General features: G+C 59.6%; 1 protein-coding gene across 1 annotated transcript in view; it reads right to left on the reverse strand.

Annotated features, from left to right (window-relative positions):
- Window positions 1-4,429: 4,429 nt before the first annotated feature.
- The window catches only part of Zcchc14 (zinc finger, CCHC domain containing 14), a gene marked incomplete at its 5' end in the record, with an annotated part of 37,100 nt that continues 16,555 nt past the window's right edge, over window positions 4,430-24,974 (reverse strand). The window contains 11 exon segments of the mRNA XM_005411003.2: window positions 4,430-4,559; window positions 5,439-6,893; window positions 6,968-7,111; window positions 7,886-8,013; window positions 8,203-8,294; window positions 9,767-10,010; window positions 10,424-10,478; window positions 10,561-10,655; window positions 11,361-11,470; window positions 13,637-13,708; window positions 19,151-19,224. Coding sequence (XP_005411060.2) covers window positions 4,504-4,559; window positions 5,439-6,893; window positions 6,968-7,111; window positions 7,886-8,013; window positions 8,203-8,294; window positions 9,767-10,010; window positions 10,424-10,478; window positions 10,561-10,655; window positions 11,361-11,470; window positions 13,637-13,708; window positions 19,151-19,224 — 2,525 coding nt within the window.

Below are 24,974 nucleotides of genomic sequence, written 5' to 3' on the forward strand. Positions count from 1 at the left end.
TGGGCATCGCCTCCTGTGTGCACTGGCGCTGAGGGCTGCTCTGGGTGGTGGCCATGGGGTGGGGAGCACCCGGGGCCTCACCTCCTCAGCACCAAGCCTTGGCCAGGGCCGCAGCAGGGAAGACGCCAAAACCTGGGGGCTGTGGGAATGTGCCACCAGTGACAGCCAGACTGGTGCAGAGAACGTGTGCTAATGGTGCAGAGAGGAGTATCCCTGGCGGTGGCTGGCCTCCACCCAGCGGTGGAGGGGCACGGTGGCACTCAGACCAGGCATGGGGCAGCCAGTGTAACTACTGTGTAATCAATAAGATGCCTATACCAGTGCTTCTTAAAAAACAGCATGGGGCAGCCATGAGGGCCAGGCATGGCAGCACATACCAGTAATCTCAGCACTCGAGGCTGAAGCAGGAAGACTGCCAGGAGTTCAAGGCCAGCCTGGGTTACGAAGCGATCAAGGCCAGCCTGGACTGCATAGCAAGACCGTTTCAAAAAGACAAAAAGAACATGGGTGCAGCAGTGCAGCCACAGGGAGGGGACGGAGCCTCACGGGTGCCTGGCGCTACTCCAGAGGAGCCGGACCTCAGAGAGGTCCCGGGTCGGTGCTGCCCCCGCGTTGCCCTCCGAGCAGGGCTGCAAGGCGGGCAGCCTGGCCGGCTCCAGAGCGCCGGCCACCACTCCAAACACTTTTCCCCTGAAGCAGAGAACTTCCATCCTGGTGAGACAGTTTCTTTAAACAGCAGGACCCGAGGGGAGAAAAGTATCCTAGAGCAGGTGTCCGCCTGCCCCACACACGAGACCAGAGAGGCTGGCCAGGATGACACAGGCTTTTTTAAAATTTTTATTTTCAGTACATTAAATTTACTCATAAAAACATTCTAAAAATGTACAATTTTTCCTTTTTAACAAAGTATAATAAAACATAAAAACCCCAAAAACAGAATACTTGACATTTACAATTCAAAATCAAATTAGCAGAATATTAAATATTTACAAAACTATATCTTTTAAAAATATTTATAAAGTTACATGCAGTTTTGTAGAATTGACAAAAGAATGGCTCAAAAATGGGAGAATTTTCCTTCATTCCAATGAGAAAGTATGTCCAACAGAAAGCCGAGAAGGTTTGCGGTCTTGGTACGCCGGGTGGAGGCCGGGCAGGGCAGGGATGCTGTTCATCCGGCAGTGCGGGGCCTGGCCGCCTCCGCCGGCGCAGCCCGTGCTTCTGGAACTCTGCAAGAGCGTGGCGAGACGCATGGGACTGTGCGACAGTCCCGCCTTGTGAGGCCCCTGGCCCTCAGTATCACCTGACTTGTTCTTTGGGAGTCACCTGCTCCTGGGAAGGACACAGCCCGCTCTGCTCGGTTCCCCGTCCGTGGGGACGAGGTTTAGCGAGGAGACAGTTTTTACAAGTTTAAGACTTCAGCAGGTGATGCCGCCAGGACATGAACTGGCAAGGCGTGCACAAGACACCCAGAAGCAGGAAGGGGTAGGAGGATGGAGGAGGGTGTGAGCCGGCTCCCACTGGGGGACACTCAGGCCAAGGTGCTGCCCCTGCAGTGCACCTGCTGGGCCCGCAGTGGGGGACCCAGGTGGACTTGCACTGAAGACCTAGACTCCTAAGCGGTGAGGTACAACACAGACCCTCCTGCCTGCCGTACTGACAAGCCGACTCCGGGCCTGTAGACACAGATGCTGCTGGTGGGCTCCACACCCACATGTGTGCGTCCAAGGAAATACTGTGTTTATTGTTAAGTGCTACCTCCCATTCCTCAGTGCTCTTTAGCAACTAGGAGTTTTAACGTTAAACATGTTTCCAATTTTTGATATTACCATGAAATAAGAACTAGAAAATAAGGTAGAAAATGGAAGTATTTTGCTTAAAAAAACAGAAAGGTTAAATAGTTGTTTTATCCCAACATTGTGTTCTACTCGAACTGTACACTCCACTGTCCCCCTTCCTGGAGACACGCGCAGGGTTAGAAACAGGTGTGACGGACTCCACAGAGGAAGGTGCAGCGGGCCAAGCCACCCGCCAGGCAACGCTGGGACTGCGACCCGACCTCGACACTGCCTCGCGAGGGTCAGGGCGCTGTGGCTGGCTGGGGTGGCAGACAAAATGCTCTTCAGGCGTCCTGACTTTGGTTGGTTTTGGAAAGAAATTCGTCGGAGATAATACTTCGTGCGCCGGACTCAAGGTGGCAGTGGCGGAGTCTGTCCTGCTGCGAATCTCCTCCCGTCCCCCAGTTCTTAACAGGACAGCCCCGCGGGAGAGGTCACCGCACACCACCTTCCAAGCCAACTGGAGGTCTTCTGAGGGCCTCTGGCGACCAGGACACGGCCATGACAGTGTCAGAACTGTCGACCTCAACTGAGTGTCACACTTCAAATGGAAGTTTCTGTTTTAAATTGTTGTATTTCAGGCTAAACCTCTAATATTTATCAAAATAGCTGTAAGGGTAACAACAGACAACTTTCATCCTCCTATACTGACCACTAAAACAAAAAACTGAAATGCTTATTTTTCTTTTGCTATGAGACAGTTTCAACAATTCCACTGTGTTGAAATAGGATTTATTTAAAATATTTCTTTGTTTAAAAAAAACCAAAAAATTTAAAAGTTTGGCTTTCAGCACACGTCCAGGCCATGCAGTGGCCCTCATAAACATTAAAGTCGTAAACATCAGGGGACACTCAAGTCTTCCTTCAACGCAACGCGACAAACTCCAGTCTGGGACTCTTTAAGGCAAAGTTGTGTCAGTTCTCATCGTCTGACATCTCGTAGTGTTTAAGAGCGCCACGTAACATCCTCCCAACAGCTGTAAAACGCACCACTACTTCAAAACCGTACATAATACTGTGTACCATGAATAGAGAATACAGAGGTCTGTCAATTCTGCATTGCATAGAAATAAAATTCTACTAAAATAATACTACAAAACTCTACTAAAAGCCTTTCATAAAAAATGTAACAACTTTCTGCTTTAGTTTCCACAGAGTCAGGAAACTGATCTCAAAATTGGAAGCCTCATATCACAATGCCTCAAATTCTAGGATTTTTTTTTCTGATTTACAATTTTACATGAGGCTGATTGTCCCGTTTTAAGAATGGTCTAAATACTGTGATTTTTTTTTTTAACAAATATTTAACTGGAAAACCCCTGGCAAGACTCTACCAATCAATATTTTAATATTGAAGGCTTTAACATTTTAAATGTTGCTTTTTGAGGAGAAAATTCCCTTTAACCTTGAAGACTGAAGTCCCTCAGTTTCAGGCCAAAATGCTCTCTTTCCTGCAAGTTGACACGGAGCGCTCTAGAGCGCGCAGACGTCCACTTCCTGCTTAGAAACGAGACTTCCCAGTCCCGGGCTGTGTCTGCTGAGTGGTGTGAGTCTCACCGCTCCCTACTGAAGTTCTCCAGGCAGCTGTTAACGGAATTGGCGACAGAACACAGCCTAGTTCGGAAAAGCCAACAGGACAAAGTTCCAGATCTTTCGCTTCGTTTCAGGACTGTATTCCAGTTGAAGTGGCCATCTGCGTGTGACTCCGACAGTGTCAGCCCTTCAGCTGGGATCCCAGGGAGCCCGCAGAAGGGACACCTGCCAGCTTCCCCAAGGGCCAGGAGCACTGGCCACAGCCGACTGGCAACACTGAGCCGTCCGCAGCCTGCAGGAGCCGATTGTGGTGCAGAGAGCACGCTCGAAGCCACTGCCGGCAAGGACGGCCCCGGGCCTCGGGGACTGGGTTCCCTGGGACTTGGACCCTTAGAAATGAAGTCGCTGAGAATGAACTATTTCTACTTATTAATGTAGTCTAAGTTTATCTGCAGGAAAAAACTTAAAAACCTGGAACTGCTGCAAGTGTGTGAAGGAGGAAGGGACAGACGGAAACCTCTTCTGCGAAGCTGTCGCCTGCTGGTGCCGACTCCATGTGAGTCGGGTCTGCTGCGCTGACTGGATCGGAGGAGTCTGTCTTCAGACTAGAGATCTACATCAGGTTACATTCTTTCGTAGTGCAAGCCTTAAAAACCCCAGCGGTTAGTGCCTGGTCACTTTAGGGACAACAAAAGGAAACAAGACAGAACGAAGCTGATGCTCTCCCTAGCCCAGGGGTGTCCAGAGGCCGAGCCGGGCTCCTCGGGTTGAACTGCAACCTTCAGTCCCGACCAGACCGCGCATAGCTGCCCTGGAATTGTGTGTGAGCCTGGAGGATCAGCGACGCGACGCTCTTCGGGAGACAGACTGCACCGCCGCCAAAGTGCAGGCGACCACGTCACCAACCGCGGGAGGCCCATCGGCAATCCTGACTTCAAGCTCCAATCTATAGGATTTTGGCAATAAAATTGAGTTTGATGCATGTCTACGCTAGATTTTCTATCCAGTCTAACAAAGTAAAGCACCTTTGGATTAAAAATATTAAGCTCAACAGCAACTAGACGTCTCAGTTTTGTGTTTAATTTTCCTTATGTCTCCATGGCTTAGTAATTGCTGCTGCCAGAGAAAAACGTCAGTCTGTGGAGTCCAGACTTTCGGCCGGAGGGGCATATTTCAACCTAAAAGTACCTGGAGGGGGAAAGAGGGCAAGTGAGTCACTGCACATCGACAGACCAGCGACCTGCCCTTGCCGGCTGAGGCTGGAGACCGCGTACACCACCGCATGTCTTAAGACCCACCCCGGGAAAAGTGGCTGTGACTGGAGGGAACACCGCCAGCCCCCTCCTCACGCGTAGCTTCCTCCTCAGGACCAGGACTGCGCAGGCCGCCCAAGGCTGTGTCGGGACAGGGCCTTGGGAGACGCACCAGCTTTGGGGAGGAGGCAGACCCAGGAGGCCACGCAGAGCCTTCAGCCACCCGCCCACACCAGACCAGAGTCGCGGGTGCTGCTTCTAAAGGCTCCCTGGGCACTGAAGGTGGACAGGCAGCTCTGTATGCAAGCTCAAGGCAGGCGCTGAAGTCCACAGACAGGACAACTTCTAAGACTACACAGCCCGGCCAGAGCTGGCCCAGCCCCTGCCAACCCCACGTGGTCTCCCCAAAACGGCAAGAACAAACCTGGTGCAAGACTGGCGGACATGTGTGACTGTGACTAAGGGGGGGCAGGAAGGTGGGACGACCAGCCAGGAGACAGGACCTGACCCCCACACAGCCACACCCACGAGGTGGGGGCGGCCCCCGCGCTCCGCCAGGCTCTCGAGCCTCCACCAGGGGGCAGCATCGACTCCTGCCTGGGGAGGCCCAGAGCCCAGAGCCGAGGCCCCTGCCCAGAGGGCCAGCCAGCTCCCGGAGTAACAGAGGCCCGCGATCCGGCCTGGAACCCGCAGGGACCCTTCTGGGGCTCCCCCTGTTACCGAGACTTCCATGTGTTTCAGAGAGCTTGAAAAAGCGCGGGGACCACGGCGGCCACACGCCCCAGCCTCGCGGGCGGCTGCGCCGAGCGTTTACCTTGCCGGTTGAAGTCCATGGACGGCTGCTTGCAGTCCTGAGCGCGGTGCCCAGTGGCCCCGCAGTTGTAACAGGACAGGTTTCCGCTCTTTTTGTGACTAGAACCGTTGCTGCTGCCCACCAGCCCCTGGGTCTGGTACACGCCCGCCGTCCCAGCCATGAAGTTCTGCATGGGCGGCACCGCGAAGGAGGACTGGCCGCCCAGGACCGGCTCGGGGGTGACGCTGCCGCTGTACGGGGCGTGCACGACGGGGAAGGCGGAGCCGCCGCCGTACTGCTGCGCGCTCACGTAGCCGTTGCTGCACACCGGGCTGAAGGGCAGGAAGGGGAAGGTGAACACGGACGGCCCCGAGAACGGGTGCTGGAAGTAGTTGGTGTAGCTCACAGTCAGGCCGCCGGAGCCGCAGCTGCCGCTGCAGCCGCACGAGGTGCACACGATGCAGCCAGGCGGCGGCGGAGCGGGCTGCGGGGGCGCCGCGGGCTGCTGATGGTGGTGGTGGTGATGGTGGCCCTGGCTCTGGGCAGGGAGGTTCCCAGGGGAGCCGCCTCCACCGCTGTAGAAGCTGCTTTCCGGGACGGAGGAGAGCGCAGGGCTGGAGCTGGGGGCCGGGTAGCTGGGCGGTGTGGCCATGCTGGCGAAGGAGGGCGCGGGGTGGCTGCTGGAAGAGGCAGTGTTGCTGTTGGCGCAGAAGCTGCCCTGCAGGGGCCCCACGGGCACGCTGCTCACGGCGGAGAAGGCAACTTTGGTGTTGGCTGTGTACAGAGCGGTCCGGGGGTTGATTATTGCGGGGGCCACGCTGATCTGCACGCTGTTGGGGCAGGACGTCTGCCCGGAGACGGCAGCGTCAGCGGGCACAGAGGACGACAGCAGCAGCTTGATGGGAGGCCGGGCCACATGCAGCACGGTGCTTGGCGTCCCTGCGGCCGCTGTGCTGGTCTCCACCGCCAGCGCCGGCTGCTGTGCTGTCTTCAGCACCCTGTCCAGCGTGGCCGCGTGCACAACCTTGGCCCGGGGACCAAAGGAGACCGAAGGAGTCACGGCGCTGCTCTCCGAGAGTCCCGAGATCACCTGCACGGGCGGGTGCGGTGCTGACGCGGGCAGCGTGTCCAGCACGGCACTGCTGAAGCCCTTGTCCACCTTCACGCCGCTCCTGGCCCCGGGCCCTTTGCCCCGCTCCTCCAGAGACAGAAGCGAGTGCATGGACGACGAGAGGAGCTTCACGTCCGAGCCCCCGCGCTCCGCTTTGTGCATGGAGCTCAGCATCCGCATAGGGGCCAGGTGCGCAGCGGCAGGCAGCAGCTGCGGGGCCAAGGGGTGGTGGCCGGCGGGGCTGGAGCCGGCCTCGTTCTGCACAGGCAGGACCTGGGCGGTGGGTCTGACGGAGCTCGAGGGGAAGTGGCTCAGCAGCATCACGGGCTTCTCCTTGTCGGGACCCTCCAAGTGCACGTCCACACCTGGGGACAGACGAGAGTCGTCAGCACCTCGCCCGCCCAGGCTGGGGGCAGCAGGGGAGCAGAGCGGGGCTTACGTCTGTCGCTCTCCTCGGCGCTGTCTGAGCTCTCCTCACGCGCCTGCACACCCATGGGGCTGGAGGAGGAGCTGGAGTACTCGGAAGAGCTGCTGCCTTCCCGGGGCACCTGGTGAGGGGGCTGCTCCACCTCCACCCGCAGCTCTGTGGAGAAGGCACGAAAGCTTCCTGCAGCACCGTCCCCAGCCCAAGTCCGGCTCCCACCGCTGTAGCACAGGGCCCACAGCCTCAGGCCACATGGGGAGCTGTACCGCTGAGCCAAACAGGGCTTCCACCTCTCACTGCAGGGGCCTCCTGCACCACAGCAGCATGCAGATTCCCAGGACCACGCTGCACTGCCGTCACTGAAGTCCTCGCTATCACACGCAGTCATCCAGGCCGGTGACACGAGATCCTTTTAACTAAATAACCACTTACAACAGATGGGCGTTGGTTTCCTCCTGATTTACACTGCACCGCTCTGGCTATCTCTACTCCATCCAGTGAGACCAGAGTGACTATCACAGGTGTCCCAACCACTCCCAAGAGGACGGCAGCTGAGAAACTGAGTCAGGAGGCTGAGAGCAAGCTGTGCTGGCCATCAGCACAGAGCAGGGCCGGGGCCGAGGCCTCCCAACTCCAGGGACAGGGGCCACGGTCCTCACCCGTCACTGCTGGCCACTCAAACCCATCGGGGTAGCTCTGCATCTAATGCCTTCCCCACACAAGTCCCAGTAAGTCTCCAGGGTCCTCCTGTCCCGCCTGTCCCACCCCCTTCCTATGCTAGCAACTGCACAAGTCAGAATAAAGAAAAACAAGCACGAAGGTTAGGAAATGCAAACAGCAGCGACCAGCGGGGGGCCCAGCTCTCCTCCAGAGAGAGCTGAACCACACCTCTGCGGGACTGCGCACCTGACCACCTGACGGGGCCCCACGCACCTGCCGCATGGCTGCTGCGTCCGGCCTGCACAGGCCCCACATGGCTGGTCGGGGGGACACGGGCCACTCCACTGCTGGTGACCAAGGACGGGGCCGTGGAGTTCAGGCACCGTCGCTCTGACTTCTCCCTGCGTGAGGAGACAGCACGGGGCCGGGCAGCACTTCCTCCCCACGTGTGAGCTGGGCTCACCTCAAGGGCCTTTCCTAGCCAACCTTCCCACACAGGGGCTGAGCCGCGGGAAGGGGCATGGCTAGGAAGCAACCCAGAGCCTCGGGTCTCCTGTGCTCCACCAGGCTCAGCCCAGGGGCACACTTACTTCTCCAGCTCCAGCTGAGTCTTCAGTTTCTTCTTTGCTCCCATGGTGAGAGACTCAAACTTATTCAGATCTTCCTCGGTGAGACTCAAAAACTTGCAGAGAAAAAGCAAACCACAAAGTTACTGCAACTCCATGAGGACTCAGAGACAGAGAGCTTGGAGCCAAGCGTGATGTGTTTCCCTGCCTCTGGGATTTATGACAGACCCAACCTGAGCAGGCAGCAGCACACGACACTGTCTCCATGCCCCAGGCCGTGGAGGCACGGCACCTGCACAGATGCTGCGTGGCCAGCACCGGGCAGCCCTCTGCTCCATGCAGGCCAGTCACCGCTGTGTTGTGCTAGGTGCGCAGGGGACTCGTGAAGTCAACAGTTCCGACTGCCACAGAGATGCACCAGTGGCAGTGGCCCCGCCCTCTCTAGCAGCACTCTACACAAAAGAGAGCCTGCTGGAAGACGCGGCGGGGCATGCGGCCACAGGCACTGGAGGTGGTTCTTCCGCCAGTCACCTTTCCTATAGCAGACACAGCTGTGTGGGTGGGGGGCAAACCATCCCGGACAGGGGCTGTGTCCACACGGAGCGCAAGGGCCGAGGAAACACAGGGCCTCACTCTCCGAGACGGGCTTGCAATTTAGCCACTTCCACTCGTATATCTGATTAGAATACCTGAACTGATTATGACCACAGTTAGTGAAATCTTTTGTTTTTATGTGGTTTTGTTGTTTTTGTGGATAGCAGGGATGGAACCCAGGGCCTCAGCCATACCAGGCAAGTGTTCTACCACTGAGCTGCATTCTCAGCCCTTTTTATTTTGAGACATGGTCTTAATAAGCTCCTCACACTAGCCTCAAACTCATTATCCTCCTGCTTTTGGCTCCCACGTAGTTGGGATGACAGGGATGCACCGCGACAGCTGGCTAAATCTTATTTTTAAGATTTATGCATTTTTTTCTTTTTTTGTAGTTGAGACGGTCTCGCTATGCAGTTCAAGCTGGCCTTGAACTCACTATGTAGCCCAGGCTGGCCCAAGTTCAGAGACTGAGGCAGTAAGATGGCCACGAGTTCAAAGCCAGCCTGAGCTTGTAAGGGTGCAATAATAAGAGCTTGGCTTGAAAAAGTGCAAAAAAAAAAAGAACCCCTCTCAAACTGAAGTTGTTACAAATATTCTTAAAAGCTTCATTTCTAGGCTCAACAATAGAGCTCTGAACACGTGAGGTTTTCACAGCTAACAGCCCCAAGCCATTTTGTCCAGCAAGGGCGTTCGGAGTTCAAACACCCGTACAGCTGCAATCTAATGTGTGACACTAAGACTGAAGGGTGCTTCGGGATTTTAGCAACAGCAGTAAGAACAACAGCAGAATACTTGTCAGAATTCTCTGCTGTAAAAGCTCCTTCCTGGGGCAGCCTGCTGCAAGGGCGTGACCTTGCACGTGTGTCCAGGCCCCTTGCAGAGCCCTTCTCACTGGGTCCAGCTCCTTGGCCCAGGGACTGGCCCCGTGGAGGTTGCACCCACACCCCAGGTCCCAGGAGGCCACCTCCCTCCTTCCACAGCACACACCACATACCTTCTCCATGGTGAGCTGTTTAAAGACTGGGTAGTACTTGTGCAGCCGCAGTTTCCTCAGCCAGTCCAGGATGCCGTTCTGCTCCTGTGGCTGAGGGGCCTGCAGGCCGGAGGGCATGAGGATGGCTGGCGCGGTGTCCACCTGGGCGCGGTAGGCCAGCCCTGAGCCTGGGCCAGCCGCGTGGGGCAGGTGGTGCTGAGAACTGCTCTGAGAGGAGGGGATACCGGCCACACCACACACAGGCCTGCGGGACAGGGACAGGCGGGCACAGACAGTTTTCAGGGGGCGACTGCACCAAGGGGCTCCCAGGCAGCTCCGACTTCCCACAGGGCATCCGGCGCACCATAAAGGCAGGCACACTGGCCGCCCCTCCCACCCCTGCCGCTCCAAGCCCCGCCATATAGCCGGGTGTCTGCAGACATGCACGGTGCAGGTGCACGTGCATCCGCGTGCCCACGCAGGGGCACGTGTCCGTCACCACCAGCCTCTAGGCTGAGCTGTTTGGGTTACCACTAAGTAACAAGGAGATTCGAATGGATCAAAAGTAAAACCGACAGCTCTGCACTCTCAGGACGGCGGAGCTGGGCTCTCACCGCCCAGCTCCCCTCAGCGTCCCCCAGGCTGGTTCACTCTACAAACAGGTAGCTGCAGGCTCACCTTCCAGAAGCGCCCATCACGGTGCCCACTTTAGGAAGGGGAGGGTTGCCAGGACCTGGAAGTCAGAAAATAAACCACATGGACATTCCTGGGTGAGCAAATGTGTGGGCCACTCGTGAATCAGGTGACAAACTCACTCGGACCTTGAAGCTGCTGGGCGGGAGACGAAGCGCTGAAAAACTTCTTCACGTGGTCATTTTTCAGTACATGAGAAGGGAGCGAAGCCAAATACCTGAAAATTGAAGTTTTATCAGCAATAATAAAGCATTAATAAAAACCAATTAGGGGAGCAATTTTAATTTCTAATTAAGAGAAAAAGATATTGGGGGAAAAATACAAGTGCCATAATTTCAAGTGCCTGCTTTAAATGTTTTTTGTAGTACTGAAAAAACCCCAGGCCCCTTTATACCGAGCTATATCCCCAGACCATTCTGATTTTATTATTACTATTCCTTTATTTGAGACAGACGTCCAGCTGAGCTGCTGGGCTGCCCGGGGTGGGCTCGAACTGGTGGCCCTCTGTCCACCTCAGCCTCCGGGCGCGGGGTGACGGGTGCCAGCACGACACCTGCTCCTGCTTTCACGTAGTGCCCACCGCCTCCTCCGCGCCCTCCTCTTACCCTTCACGCCACACTGGGTCCTACAAGAACCTGTGCTGCGAGCCACTGCTGCCACCAAATGTGTGGCTGGTGTAGGCGACTCGGGGCCACCACGTCCCAGGCGTGGTGCGGCAGGCGGGGCACTGCGAGTGCGTGGCCTGAGCACTGTGGTCAGGCCCGTCTCCACCCTGCGTCAGCCTTGCCCCAGCCTCAGCATCCCAGGCCTCCCTGCTCCCACCGCGGAGGCCCCTGGGGCACCGAGCCTGCGCTTCCCCAGGCTCCGGGGCTCCGAGCGAGGAGACCCCCACAGCTAACCGCCCGCCAGCAGCCTCGCCCACCTCAGGCCGGCCTCCAGGTCCATGTGGCTCCGCTCCACATAGAAGGGGTCCGGGCCCGCCAGGCACGGAATGAGCTTGTCCAGGTTCTCCTCGGGGCAGAGCTGGGATAACTGGAAGAGCAGACAAGTCAGGAGGCTGGCTCGGGCCCAGGGTACTGGCAGAGCGCTCAGCACAGGGAAGCCCAGTGGGCCAGGCGGGGCCATCGTTTGTCCACCCTTGCTACGCTTGGCCTCAACATCCACCGGGACTGAGAAGGGTTCCTAACAGAACATCCCACTGCGGCAAGGCCGCCCAGCCGTCGCCACAGCCCGAACTTCCCCCAAGGCCCCAGGCCAGTCGGTCACAGCGACCACACACGGGAGGTACACCCTCTCCGCTCCGCTCTTCCCGGAAGGCCGAGCGCACCCCTGCGGTGGACAGGCACCACCGGGGCCAGGCACAAACCACAGCGCTTGTGCTCAGGCCCTGGTCCCTCCTTGCAAGGCCGAAGCCCTGGGGCACAGGATGGGGTACAAGAACTGCTCCTGGCCGGGAGGCGAGAAGACCCCACTCCCTGCAGGAGGGGCAGCGCTTCCGCACCTGTGCCGGCACATGGATGCGGAGAAAAGCTGCAAATCCAGACCCCCGAGGAGGGGCACAGATGCCTGCACCAGGACCTCATGGAGCCGGGGGCAGGTGCTGTGGGAAGGGCCACAGCGGTGACGTGGCCCTGCCCGCCACACTGGTGCAAAGGCCGTGCGCCTTGGGCCGAGGCGGGGCTGGCAGGGTGCAGGCTCCTCTCGGCCCAAGGCTCAGCACCAGCAGCCAACCCCGGGGAGGTCAAGCAGGGAAGGGCCTCTCTGCACCCCAGGAGAACGGGGGCAGACGAGAGTCACGTGTGAGGGCCATGCTGGAGAGGCCGCTGACACCCAGGAACCACTGGGAGCAGGCAGCAGCCACCCTCCAGCCTCGGGCCATGACGGCAACAGCGCCCCCTGCTGGCCACTCCTGCTGGAACAACGGGAGAACCCCACTGACCCCCTGCTGAAGAAAGCGTGCTCACTGTGAGCATAAACGCTGCTTCCTCGGTCTCCAAAGTCCTAGAAACACGATGTCTAACAGTCAAAGTTTGTAAAACACACAAAAAGTAAAAGAGGATGAAACTATTGTCAAGAGATAAAGCCATCGGTAAAAGGAGACTCAACCCAGTGGCTGGAACTCCACATAAGGACTAATCCGAAAGGACCCAGCAAAAAACGCGGACAGCTGCACGAATGAGGGGCGGTTTTCAGCAGTGATACAGATTTCACTGTAAGACATACGGAACGGAAAAGCTAGGGAATGAAACCTCACCACAGGGCCAGGGCCAGGCAGCAGCATCTTCCACAGGCCCCACAACCCCCTGGGCAGGGCGAAGGGGCACCAGAAGCCTTCCCAGAGGCCAAGCGCGACCGCCCAGGTGGCAACACTGGTGGCAAGAGCACACGAGGCCGGGAGGCTGAGACCTGGGTCAGCCTTGCTGGGGGCGGGCGGAAGGGAGACGGCAGAGACGCACACGGAACTCTCCAGAACCGGGGAAGACGGGCCAGAGACTCAAGGAGGGCACAGACCAGCGCAGGTAAACATTAGCCAGCGTAAACACCCCGACCAAAGGCCAGCAACACGCCTCAGGCCCATGGCAGGAGCCCACAGCGTGTCTCCGTGACACCACAAGGAGCAGCCGGCTTCGGCCAGGAAGCGCAGTGCTGAGCACAGGGAGGAAGGTGCCCTGGAAATCTGTACCTCCCAGGGCATGGCCTTGGGCTCACCAGGCCACGTGGACGGGGATGTCCACCCTCCCCGCAGGCCTTCAACTGAATATGCTCCTCGGGGGTCCCTCTGCCTCATGCCTCTCTGGAAGCTGCGCATTTTAGACACACTTGGGTTGAGGTACTTTACACATGTATGAACACGTGTGTGTACACGTATGCAAAACAGAATTTGTAGTGGAACCTTTTGTTCAAATGCCCTTTGTTGAGCCAATTTAAAACAAGAAGAATCCGATGTGTATAACAGGCGCAGGCAGGCCAGGCGCAGCCTCGCAGGGCAAACTCCACGCCACGGGAGCCTCAGCCGCACCGCAGCAGACACGGAGCACCGGGAGCTGGGACGGCACTCCAGCAGCTCCCGTCCCCACAGTGGGCAGGCAGAGGGCGCTGTTCGCCAGAGGGCATGGCGGGCATCCATGGGGCCGCTTCGGCGGGAGCTGCCCTGGGGGAGAGGTGCGCTCATCCACATGGAGCCCTTGAGCACCTTACCTTGGAGATGAACTCAGTCACTTCTGGGGACGACTTGATTACGGACGTTATTGACGAGTCAGACCACAAGACCTTGAAAACAAACAAACAAGCCTGAAAACGGACCCCACACCCCGACTACAGCACAGGGCAGGGTCTGTGAGCCTGTGGTGAGCAAGGGACTCCAGGCCTGGAACCTGCTCCAGAGGGAAGCCGCAGAACTCAAGCCCGTCAAAGCCCAACTTCCAGGCTTGTGCCATTATTCGCGTCACTAGAGCACGGGGTCCAAAGCGTGCTCCTGCAAGTTCTAGAAAAAGCACAACACCACACATGCGCAGCAGGCCTCCTCCTCCGAGACCTGCTCCTAGCCAGGAATACACAACACTGTGTGCAGAGCCGGGAGCACCCAGACGTGAGCCTTCCACCCAGGGGCAGCCACCCCTGCCCCAGTGGACACGGTCGACACAAGGACAAGATGAGACTGGGCCTCCGCCCTGGGCCCTGACGGGACCACAGGGACAGCCTCCAAAGTCTGGGCCAGGCCTCCGCGGAAGAGGGAGGACGGGCCAGCAAGAGTCCTGAACAGACTTGCCGGCAGAGGGTCTCTCACGGCTGAAGGCCAGCATGGCTGCAGGACGTCCTACAGCGCCCAGGCACGGCTGCGCCTCTGCCGTCTCCTCCGTGCGGTCATGGTGCGCCCCGTGGAGGTGCCCCGCACACATGGGGGCAGCTCCTGCGCACAGACCCGACGTCCCAAGACCACAGCAGTGGGGGCTGGTGGCTCGAGGGACAGGCAGGGCCAACGGGGGAACCTGAAACGCCAACTTGACCTGAAATCTAGAAGCCACTGGAGCGTTTCAGGGAGGAAATAAAGCAGCCACGAGTGTCTCATCACCCAAGGCAGAGACACCAAATTGATCCGGGCTTAGGGCACATAAGCCTGAGACCCAGAGCCACCCCCACCACCGCTCCCTCAGCACACTGTGATCTGCTGTCCCCACAGGACAATCGCCAGGTCCGCTCCAGCCAGTTCTCGAAGTCCAGGGAACACGGGAGGGCACCTCTGGGTCTGAGCCCCTCACGCCCGTGCGCTGCACACCTCTGCACGCGGCAGGCGAGCGCCTCACAGCATGTCTGTCACCCTCTGGGGAGAGGAGCTGGCAGCTCGTGAGCTCTACCCTCCCGGAGGCTGCAGCGCCCGCTCTGATGAAGGGCGGGAGCCTGAGCCACGAAGACACCTCGCTCAGCACAGCCACGTGTGCGCCTCGGAGTAAGCTACAGCACGGACTACGTCCGCGCACCACCGCGCCTTTCCAGTCCGACCTGCGCACACAGCCGCACTCCACCCCAGAGACACGGCCGCCGCAGCACACAGCCAGGTGTCTCACGCTGCCTCCCTCACGTGCCTGCCCTGAGGGCCGCACACAGCGAGGGAGGGAGGGAGGGGCTGCGGACACCGGAGTCCCCAGGGCCGCCCAGCCCTGGGGCCGCTGCGGCTGCAGTGCAGAGTCGCGGGGCTCTCTGACCGCACACATTCAAGCTGACCGTGACAAAACTCAGCTCTCCAGACCTTGAGACCTGTCCCCGCTAACAGGACAAAATCTCCACAGCAGCTAATACTGCGTTCAGACGGAGATGATAAACTTCTAAAACCAAAATGCAACAGCTCAACGGCTTCACACCCGGGACTTTTTAAGGGAGTGGCTTCCGCTGATGGAGGCAGACACGGGAGCACACACACCCGTGACGCGGGCTGACCAGGGAGCATGGCAGGTTCACCCCGGGCCGGCTCAGAAAATGATGACACTCTGTCTCAAAAACAAACAAGTACGTAAGTAAATAAAGGAGCTGGGGATGTAGCTCAGTGTGAAGGTCCCGGTTCAAGCCCCACTACCACACAAAAATGTTGATTTTTCCTAGAATTTCTAATAGACCTCGAGTTCCTACAACTCTACCGTCATCAGAGGTGTTTTCGAAGTTGGGGAATCTTTTGTATGATTCCTTCCCTGTTCGCCATGTATAATAAACAAAATTTCTTTTGAAAAGGTTCGTCATGTCAGTCCTTCCTTAGAGTGAATGTGGAAAAGCTGGTAAAATGGAGACATTTCACATGTACACAGCTGCATACTAATTTTACATTCAAAAATATTCTACCATTTGCTTCCTACACACTTACTTGGCTTCCTCAGTAACTGGTAACTGGCAATTACAATTTCAGCAAAAACAAGCCGGCTCCGTGGAGAACAGGAAACGCAACTCCTATTGGTGGCGCATCTGGGAACCGTCCCAGTCTGGCCACGCCCCGTTTCTGAGGCGTGAAACACCGCAGCCTGCGAGGACAGACGCAGCGGAGCACGGGGTGGGGCGCGGTTCACGCTCTCCCAGCCACCACCGCCCCCCCGCCCCCGAGAACGCACCCCAGCTCTTCCAGCGGCTCTCCCACCGTCCGGGCCCTGCACACTGACAGCTGACTGCAAGCACAACATACTTCATTTTTGTTAAAGTTCAGTGGACTAAAGGAAGGTTTTGTTTTTTTTTTCTTGTCCTGGTAGTGGAGGTTAAAGGCAAGGCCTCAGGCCTGCTAGCTGCATGCTCCACCACAGCTCCATCCCCAGCCCTTTTTCAGACTATAAAACAGGTCTCACTAAGTGACTTCAAACTTGCCATCCTCCTGCCTCAGCCTCCTCTGTAGCTGTGATTACAAGTATGCACCACTACACGTGGCTTCCTCAATCTTTTAAGCATTCAAGTCACAGCTGACCACAAACCGTGCACACACAGTGTATAGCCCCGATGCTTCTACACCCACAAAACCACCTGTCTTCAAAACCACCCGAGTGTGTCACTCAAGCACAGCCTCTGCAGCCTCTGTCGCCCTCCTTGGCCCTCTTCCGGGAGACTGGGGCTGGTACCCGTTGCTGCAGACTCCTGTACTCCCCAGGGATCAGCCCACAGATGACAGCACACCCCACAGCGAGCACCTCTGGGAAGCGGGTCCAGCACAGGCTGCTGCCCGCTCCTTCCTATGGCCGGGGCTGCTGCACATGGACCAACTGCCGGCCTGCGTGTCCACACACACACAGATGCCCTGGGTGCCACCAGGAACGCCGTAGCAAACAAACGTTATGCACAGCTGGTGCCCAGGCAGGGGTCGGCTGGTCACCGCAGGGTAGCCTCCAACTCATCACACACGTGCACCATGTCACTCTCCTACCAGCAGGAGGCAGACTGCCGCCCAGGGGGCTGGCACATCCGGCAGGCTGAGGGCTCCCTCGCTGTGGCGCTTGCTAAGCAGCACCTTCCCCAGAGACGATGCTGAGCCTCTTCCCCACGCCCACACCTGCATCCCCACGCACTGCAGGCGACAGCAGAACCTGCGGGGCATGGGGCAGCGGTCAGTGGAACCTGGATGAAGACTGCCCTCAACGATATCTCACTGGGAATCACAGGCATAGCCAGAAGCAGACCCCGGTACACCAGCTTCCTAACACCAGGGCGCACGTTCCACCAGCTCTGCCTCCATGGCCTTCATTTTAGGGATATGTTGAAATATTTAAAAACTAAAGAAGATCTGGTGCTTCTGCACATTAACTGCACTATGTATTTTAGACATGGCCCAGGACAATTCCCCTGGACAAGGGCACCAGGGCCTCCGGTGCAGGGCTGCTGCGGGCTGCTGGCCGGTGTGGGGGGAGGCCTCTCCTGAGGGCTGCCCACTCCCGCGCAGTGCGGAGGCCTCTGCATCTGCAGAGACTGCCTTTGTAGGACGGTGAGCCAGAGGGAGGAAGGCAGAGGGTGAGGCGGCGGGAGGCGCACTGCACTTTCTCCCCCAGACCTTTCCTCTCAGCCTGTGGTCTCCAACGACGCAGCCGCAGGCCCAGGCTGGGCGCAGAGGCACAGCGGCACTATGGCACATGATGTGACAACAGCGACATCATCGCGCCCTACTAATGGCCGCTCACAGAGCACAGAAGGCGCAGCGCCAGCAGCACACAGAGCGCTGCACTGGCTGCCCTGGCACCAGAGGTCGGGCGCTTCTAGCACGGGCAGACATGGCCTCCCGGGCCCCGGCACCAGCAGCAGCGCAGCCAGATGGGAGCTGGCCACCTCCTCAGGAGCGGGAGAGCTGGCAGCAGCTCCAGGCTCTCAAGGCCTCACGGCAGCTCCTCTGGAGCCTGGTGTGTGTCCAAGTCCCCTGGGTGACGGCCACCAACTGCTCTTCCCTTTCCCGGTCAGCTCTGTGCTCCGGGAGCCACGAGGCACGGGGGACGCCCACGTCCTCCCCGACGGCTGTGGCCGCCCCGGCAGTGCCATCACTCGCTGCGCACGGCTAACACGGCCTGGGCCTCGCCAGAACAGCCATCCCGGGGCTGGCGCCGGGCACGAGACCGCCCCGACCCACGGAGGCAGGGCCAACTCTGAGGTGGCTTCAGGCACAGCACACTCCGCAAGTGTGGCCCTGCTGGAGGCTGACGCGACGTCCCTGTCAAAGGGACAGGACAGTGAGGTCAGAGGCCTCTGTGCACCTCCCAGAGCCCCACACAGCCTGCTGACCCCCAGGGCCCCGGGATGTCAGCATTTCGGGACTCTACGGGGCCGAGGCTCCTGCGGCCTCCACTGCCGGGGCTCCCCACCCTGTGAGCCCTGCACGCGGGCTCAGCAGCTTCTCGTGACCAGCGCCACGCAGGCCCGGGGCCCTGGAGTGGAAGCAGCACTCTGACCTAACCACAGCCCACAGGAGCCTGGCCCTGCCCACAGCGCAGGCACCATACACTGTCCAGTGGAACTCACAAGCAGCCAGTGGCCAGAACACACATGGCGGTGTAGACCTAATACGGCCTGGGGGCAGGTGGCAGAGCCGGATCACAGGGGGATGTGCCCAGCCAGAACGCAGCTCCCTGCCTCAACTGCAGCCAAATGGGACCAAGAGATTATATCTGGCCAACAGCACAGAAGTGGCTCCTTGCGGGAATGTTCCTTTGACTCAGGCATCTTGCTGCCCAGGATGAAGATACTAAGGCCGGGGCACTGGCCGCCCTCTGGGGCCACGAGGCTAATGGAGGTCAAGGTCCACACAACTGGAGGGAGCCAGGACGGGCAGAGCTGACGCACAGCTGCCACACAGGCCAGCCTGCACCCCCGCAAGGAGGGAGGGATGTGGACTGCGCAGGGCTCCCGTCCTCGAATCCAGCACGTCTCACTGCTCAGGACTGAGTCTCACCGGACCAGCATGGCGGCCCCCTCCCTGTCCACAGGGGACAGGTTCTCTCAGAGACTCTCTGTGCCCCCTGCATCCTCGAGGGCATCTACGGTCCCCGGCTCTGCCGCCCACAGGGCACGGGTTTCTCAACCCTCCCCACACCGAGGTGTGCTCGGAACGTCCACCCTGGCACCCCTTTAGCACTGTCCTGGGACACGGGCAGAGACGCACCTGGGCTGGCCCGCACCCCGTCACCTCGGCCGACACCCCCCGGGAGAGGCCCGCGTGCACCCCGTGTGGGGACAGGCAGCCGGCGGGACGAGGCAGCTTCTTACCTCAAAGGAGCACTCGGCGCTCCTGTCGCTCTTGGCGTGTGACAGTGCCTTCGGGTCTATCTTCTCCACACTCACTGCAAAGCGAACAGAGACGGCGTCACACGAGGAAGGCAGGCTCGGGCCACACGCAGAAGTCGGCCTCCAACACCCGGGCCGGCCAGGGACCCTGAGGGGCCGGGCTGCGACCAGAACCACGGAGACAACAGGGGCCACGGCTGTGGGGCAGCTCAGCGCAGAACGGGGCTGGGGCGACAGGAGAGGAGGGGCTCGACCTGAGACCCCAGCGGGAGCCAGGCCTCCGTGTGCGCTTGCGGTGACTGGCAGTCAGGAGGGCCCCGCGCCCTGGCCGGCACGGCCACAGCTGTCCCCCAGGCACGGGCCCTCCTCCATGTGCTGGCTGCGCACTCACCCCTGCCAGGTGGCCAGGCCAGGGGCACTGTCGCAGGGACGCCCTGTCTCCAGGGAGCCCCTCGCCACAGCACTTCCTCCCTCTCTGCCCGAAACCTCTTCTCAGAGCTGAAGTGGACACTAGGTCCACTGCTCTGCGAGGCCGAGGACAGGCTCAGATCCACACGCAGCTCCCACACCCCCCGCGCCGGGCACGCCTGCCCTCTTCCACCTCCACACAAGGACCGACACACCCAGAGCCCACATGGCCACGGGGCACGCTGGCACCTCCACAGGTGTGCACAGTCCCATGTCCACCTCGACCGGCCACTGGGGAAGCCTAGCACACCTTCCTCCGTGGCTAGAGGCCATGTCTGTGAGACTGGGGCCCCCCAGAAGCTGTGGGGACAAAAGATTTAGGGATCAAAGAAGCTAGTAAGGCCCTGACGAGTCCTGCAAGACTGGCTTTAGTTTGCAAACAATTCTGACCATGCCTGGGAACAACACCGCTCTGTGGGTGCTGGGGGAGGTTCCCGTGCCCGCCCCGCCCCGCAGTGCAGTCAAGCCACGTGTAAACACCCAATTCCGTGGTAGTGCTAGGCGCAGTCTCAGTCCTCAAGAGCCACACGTGCTGGTGGCTGCAGCACCCTCCAGCGCAGGTGCAGTCCTGTCAGCCCCCGGGAGCATTCTGTGGAAACTTTCCCGGGTCAGGCCACGCCTGGATCCGTGTGTCAGCACTGGCCGCCCCTCCCCGTTGCCCCGCCACAGAAGGCAGAGCTCAAGCAGACACCAAGAGGGCTGCCGGGGACTCACTGCAGGCCAGGCAGGTGACCTGTCCTTCGCCACCCCACCTGCCGATGGGCCCCAGACTGAGAGCAGTCTGCAGCTGTGTGCACCCCGGGGGACATGAATCCCCCCGACTTGCAGTCGGAAGCCTCAAAGAGCCCCTCGCTGGGCAGAATCCCGCTGCAAGAGGAGCCCGTTTATTTCCCTTCTGGCAAGACAAAGAACCCAGTGCACTGGGAGCTGCTACCGCCCGCTGCTCTGTGGAGCCGCTCACGGCTCCTGTCACCTCCTCCATCCCACTGTCAGCAAATACACAGCTTTTCTGTTTTTCCAACACAGTGTTTTTAAAACCAGGCCTGGTAGCTCGCTCTAACCCACAGCTCTCCCCTCCCAAAGCCACGGAAGCACAGCATCCAAGGGTCCTCGGAGGTGCCGGCGCCTGCCCTGCTCCATGTGCCCAGGGCTGCAAGGCGCCAGCGCACGTGGAGGGGAAGGAAACCCACCTGGACCAGGGGAGTGACTCGGAGCCGGGCGGGAGGACCGAGAAGCTGACAGGGCCGTTGGGCTGTCTCCAAATGAAGGCACCACAGACGCCAGGCGAAGACAGCCTCGAGGGCCGCTGTGCTCCCGCCAGCTCCGCTGCCCGGTCCCCGGCCCAGAGGGCGGAGCGAAGCTGGCAGCAGCAGCCCCTGGGCTTGTGCTCAGGAGCAAGAGATGTTCACGCATGCGCTCCACTCTGGAGCCAGGAAAGACCCTGTGTACGGCGCTGGGGATGCGGCTGGAGGAGGGAGCACTTGCCCAGCACACAATACTCAAAAAAGAGCAGGGTGTAAAAGCAAAAATACAAAGGAAGCTTGTTATATTAACTGAAAACTTACAAACTACAGGATGACAAGTATACAGTTTTGTTTAAAAGACGAATAAAAAAAAGGCAAATGAAAAACACTAATGAAATGATCAAAGACAATAGAGAAAATCCACGATGTTGAACTCACAGGCAGCTCCCCCCAAATTTCCGCACTGTGTCACGGTTTTCCAGAGATGCATCAAGGTGCACACAGCTGTCACAACCCGCTGCTTCCAAGGTCCTCCTGGACACGCGGCCACGCCCGCCCTCCCCACTAGTCCGCAGGCCTGCGTCCGCTCGCCATCACCACCCAGGGACTCCGACTGTCTCAAGGGACCGGGAAGCATGCGTGTGCACCCCAGGGCCACATCCTCCATCGCCTGGTGGGACAGCCACAGGGCCCGCGGGGCCGGCACCCAGCACCAGGAAGCATGTGGGGGACCAGTGAAGAGACGCGTCACGTGTGGGCAGGTCCACAGCGAGCTGGGTGGGGGCGCGCCCCCCGAGATGGGAAAGGAGGACAGGCCTCACCGCCCTGCCGCACCTAGGGGGCACAGCACACGGCCCCAGACAGCAAGTCCACGTCCACAGTGAGGACCACGTGCCAACTCCACAGGGGCACAGGACCGGCTCTGCTGCTGGGATGTCCCTTTATTTATACTTTACGCCACAGGCTAGGTGCCCCTGGAACCTGCGTCAGTGACTTCCCTTGGCACCACGAGCCTGTGCCAGCTTCACAGGGGACCCCAGGCCACGCCAAAGCCTGGATCGATGCCACCGCGGCCCGGGCTGCACTGAGGGCCGTGGTGACACGGGCGCTCTGTGGACAGACTGCGAGGACACATTTCTCATTGATTTCGTGGTTTTCCTTTCCATGCATGCGCAGAAACTTAAGATGTTTAACTCCAGGCCCCAGTCTGAACATCGCGGCCCTGAGAAGCAGCGTGGCCCGCCGCAGGGCAGCCCACACTCGACAGCGTCGCACACTCCGTGCAAACAGCGCTCGGACCCCGGAAGGCGGCTACGGCACGCGGTGGCCCAGACTGCATGTTCTCTGTGAAACCCCAAGCAAGTGCCATGTCGCGGTCTGTCTCTGCCTTCCCTGGAGAGGGACAGCAACTTCGATGGGCCGGCGTGTGCGGGGACTAAGACTAAGAACGCAGGCTCCAACACACAGCCAGGTTGAGGGCCCAGGAGTGGGCTGGTTCCCATTCGCTTCCCACCGGCAGTCAGCGGTGGAGGCTGCCAGAGTCCACTCTCTCACCCGCCCACCCCAGGCCTCCAACACAGCTTCCTCCCCCAGAAACCGCACCCATCTCCCAGGTCTGCCCGCTCACCTCGGGGCTCAGGAGAAATGGTTCAGACACACGGAGGCTGGGAGAGACCCGGCCAGCGGGGCTGCGCAGCACAGGCGCAAGGACGCCCTGGAGGCCAGCAGTAGAGGGCAGCCGGGAGGAAGGCACCACGCGTCCACACCAGGGATCACGGCCCACTGCCTGGGGCCCCTGAAGCCGCTCTAACACGCCAAAAACTAAAACCACAGACATGCACCTGGGGGCGTGGGGGTGTGGCGGTGACACCCCCAGCTCAAGAGGGAGGGGCAGCTCCCAACAGTGCGCCCGCCCCGCAGCTGCCTAGCCCTCGACCTGGCGGGGAGGTGTGCACTGGCCTCGCTCACAGCATCCAGCCTGCTGCAGGGTGCTTCTGTGCTGAGGGGAACAGGTCAACATCAGCTCCAAACGGAGCCTGAGAGTTCAAGATACGTGGTGACACCAGCTCCCACCTGGGGCCTCAGGGCAGCTCTGCTGCCCCCAGGCCCAGGGACGAACAGTTTTGCTCCTGACTCCAGCCACAAGCACACTCCTGGCACACGCGAGGCTGCAGGCCCTATCCCCAGTACCATAAAAAACATAAAACAACAGTGAACAGGGCAAAACACACCTGCGTGATGGGGGGTGGGTACTCACTGCCAAATTCTTTGAACTCTATTCTGTGTCCCGAAGTCCTTCCTAGGAAGCGCTGAATAAAGAGGGAACCAGGAGCTGCAGCCACGGAGGCTCTGGACACCACCACACCAGCAGAAGCCCACCGTGCGCCCCCTCCTGCAGGAGCCCCAGCTCTCCACGTGGACCTGTGGGGCGCGGCCTTCAGATGCCCTGCAGCATCACACCGCCACAACACACACAGCCCTCAGCGGCTGGGCAGTGACCTTCCCAGCGCCAAAGCTCCGTTTAATTCACAGAACGGTCCACACCCACAGACACATGCGAGACTGCGGGGTCCGGATCATCAAGAGGCCACTGGGGCCCTGAGACACCAGCTTTCAGCACCACCCTGCCCACCACCAGGACGTGAGGTCCAAAGCTCCAGGTGCTAGAACCTGCCTCCCCTCCCGACACTGCAGCCCACCCTGGGACACCGCTCCCTAGCTTCCCCGACGAGGAGCTCCCTATCTGCACAACTGTCCCCAGCCGTATCTCCAAGGCACACAAGGACCTGCAGTCAGACACGGGCCCTGGTGTGGCAGCTGGACACTGGGCACATGGACGTTCTGCACGGCTGCACTCCCATCACTACACCTGCACAGGATACTCACAGCAGATGACACGGGACACTGTCACAGAGGATGACATGGGACACTGCCACCGTGGATGACACGGGACACTCACAGCAGATCACCTAGGACACCGTCGCAGCAGGTAACACCGGACACTCACAGCAGATGACCCTGCCTCAGCAAGCATGAGAACCAGTGCACCTGCCTCTCTGGGCACCAAAGTACACAGACCAGGGAACGGTGGGCGGCACCCAAGCATTTTGAAATTATACCAAGAATCACCCCCGCCCCCAGAAACCAGGAGGGAGGATCGGCCCTCACGTCTCTGGGATGCAGGGCACAGGTCTGGGTGGTGCTCTTGGGGACCCCGTGTGGAAGGGAGCAGGGCGTTCCCTGGTGACACAGCTCCTCCCCCACCAGGGCCACCTCTCTGTTCTGGGCGGGACGTGGCCGAGTCCGCAGGACGACCAGGCAGAAGAGACGTGCGAGCAAGGTCACGGGCCCCAGGAGGAAGGCGCAGCGTGGCGTGGGGTGACCTCGCAGGACTCTGAGGACAGTCATGGCCAGCACCTCACAGGGCTGCAGGGACCCAGGGCTCCCACACCACCATGCGCTCACGTGACACAAACACGGCACAGCAGCCATGCCGGGCAAGACTTTGAGAGACACAGTGCTTATCGTGCCCCGGGAGATGTGGCGCTGGGGTCACAGGATAGCAGAGGAGGACCAAGGACAGACAAGCAGCACAGATCTAACCTCCACAGAGAAGGAGGCCACCGCATCTGGAACACGGGAGCCAAAGCCAAAGGTGAGCCAGACCAGCAAGTGCGCAGGAGCGCCTCCTGTGTCTCCCGCTGACCACTGGCAAGATCCCCAGAGCCTTTGCTCTCCCAATTTTAAAAGAATTCAGCCCGACGGTCTAGGCGGCTGCGGAAGGCAGGCCTGCAGAGCCTCGAGGAGCGAGGGTGGCGGGAGACACGCCGCCCGCCACCACCAGAGCCAGCTACTCTGCCCCAGCTGCCACCCAGATCTCACAGCGCACAGGTACACAGCCAGCAGAACGCAGGCCTCGTGCCAGGGCCGGTGGCGCTCGTGCTGATGGCGCCAGGCAGTGGGACAGAACCCTGCGCCGTCAGGTAGGGCTCAGGGCTGACGCTGCCCCAGGGGACATCTGGCCCCAGGACACGCTTGTTTTGTCTTGGTGTGAGGACAGGGCATTTAACAGCTCTGTCTCCCTTGACAGCACC

This window comes from Chinchilla lanigera, unplaced genomic scaffold (assembly GCF_000276665.1).
Source record: "Chinchilla lanigera isolate Chin_1 unplaced genomic scaffold, ChiLan1.0 scaffold00140, whole genome shotgun sequence".
Taxonomy (NCBI): domain Eukaryota; kingdom Metazoa; phylum Chordata; class Mammalia; order Rodentia; family Chinchillidae; genus Chinchilla; species Chinchilla lanigera.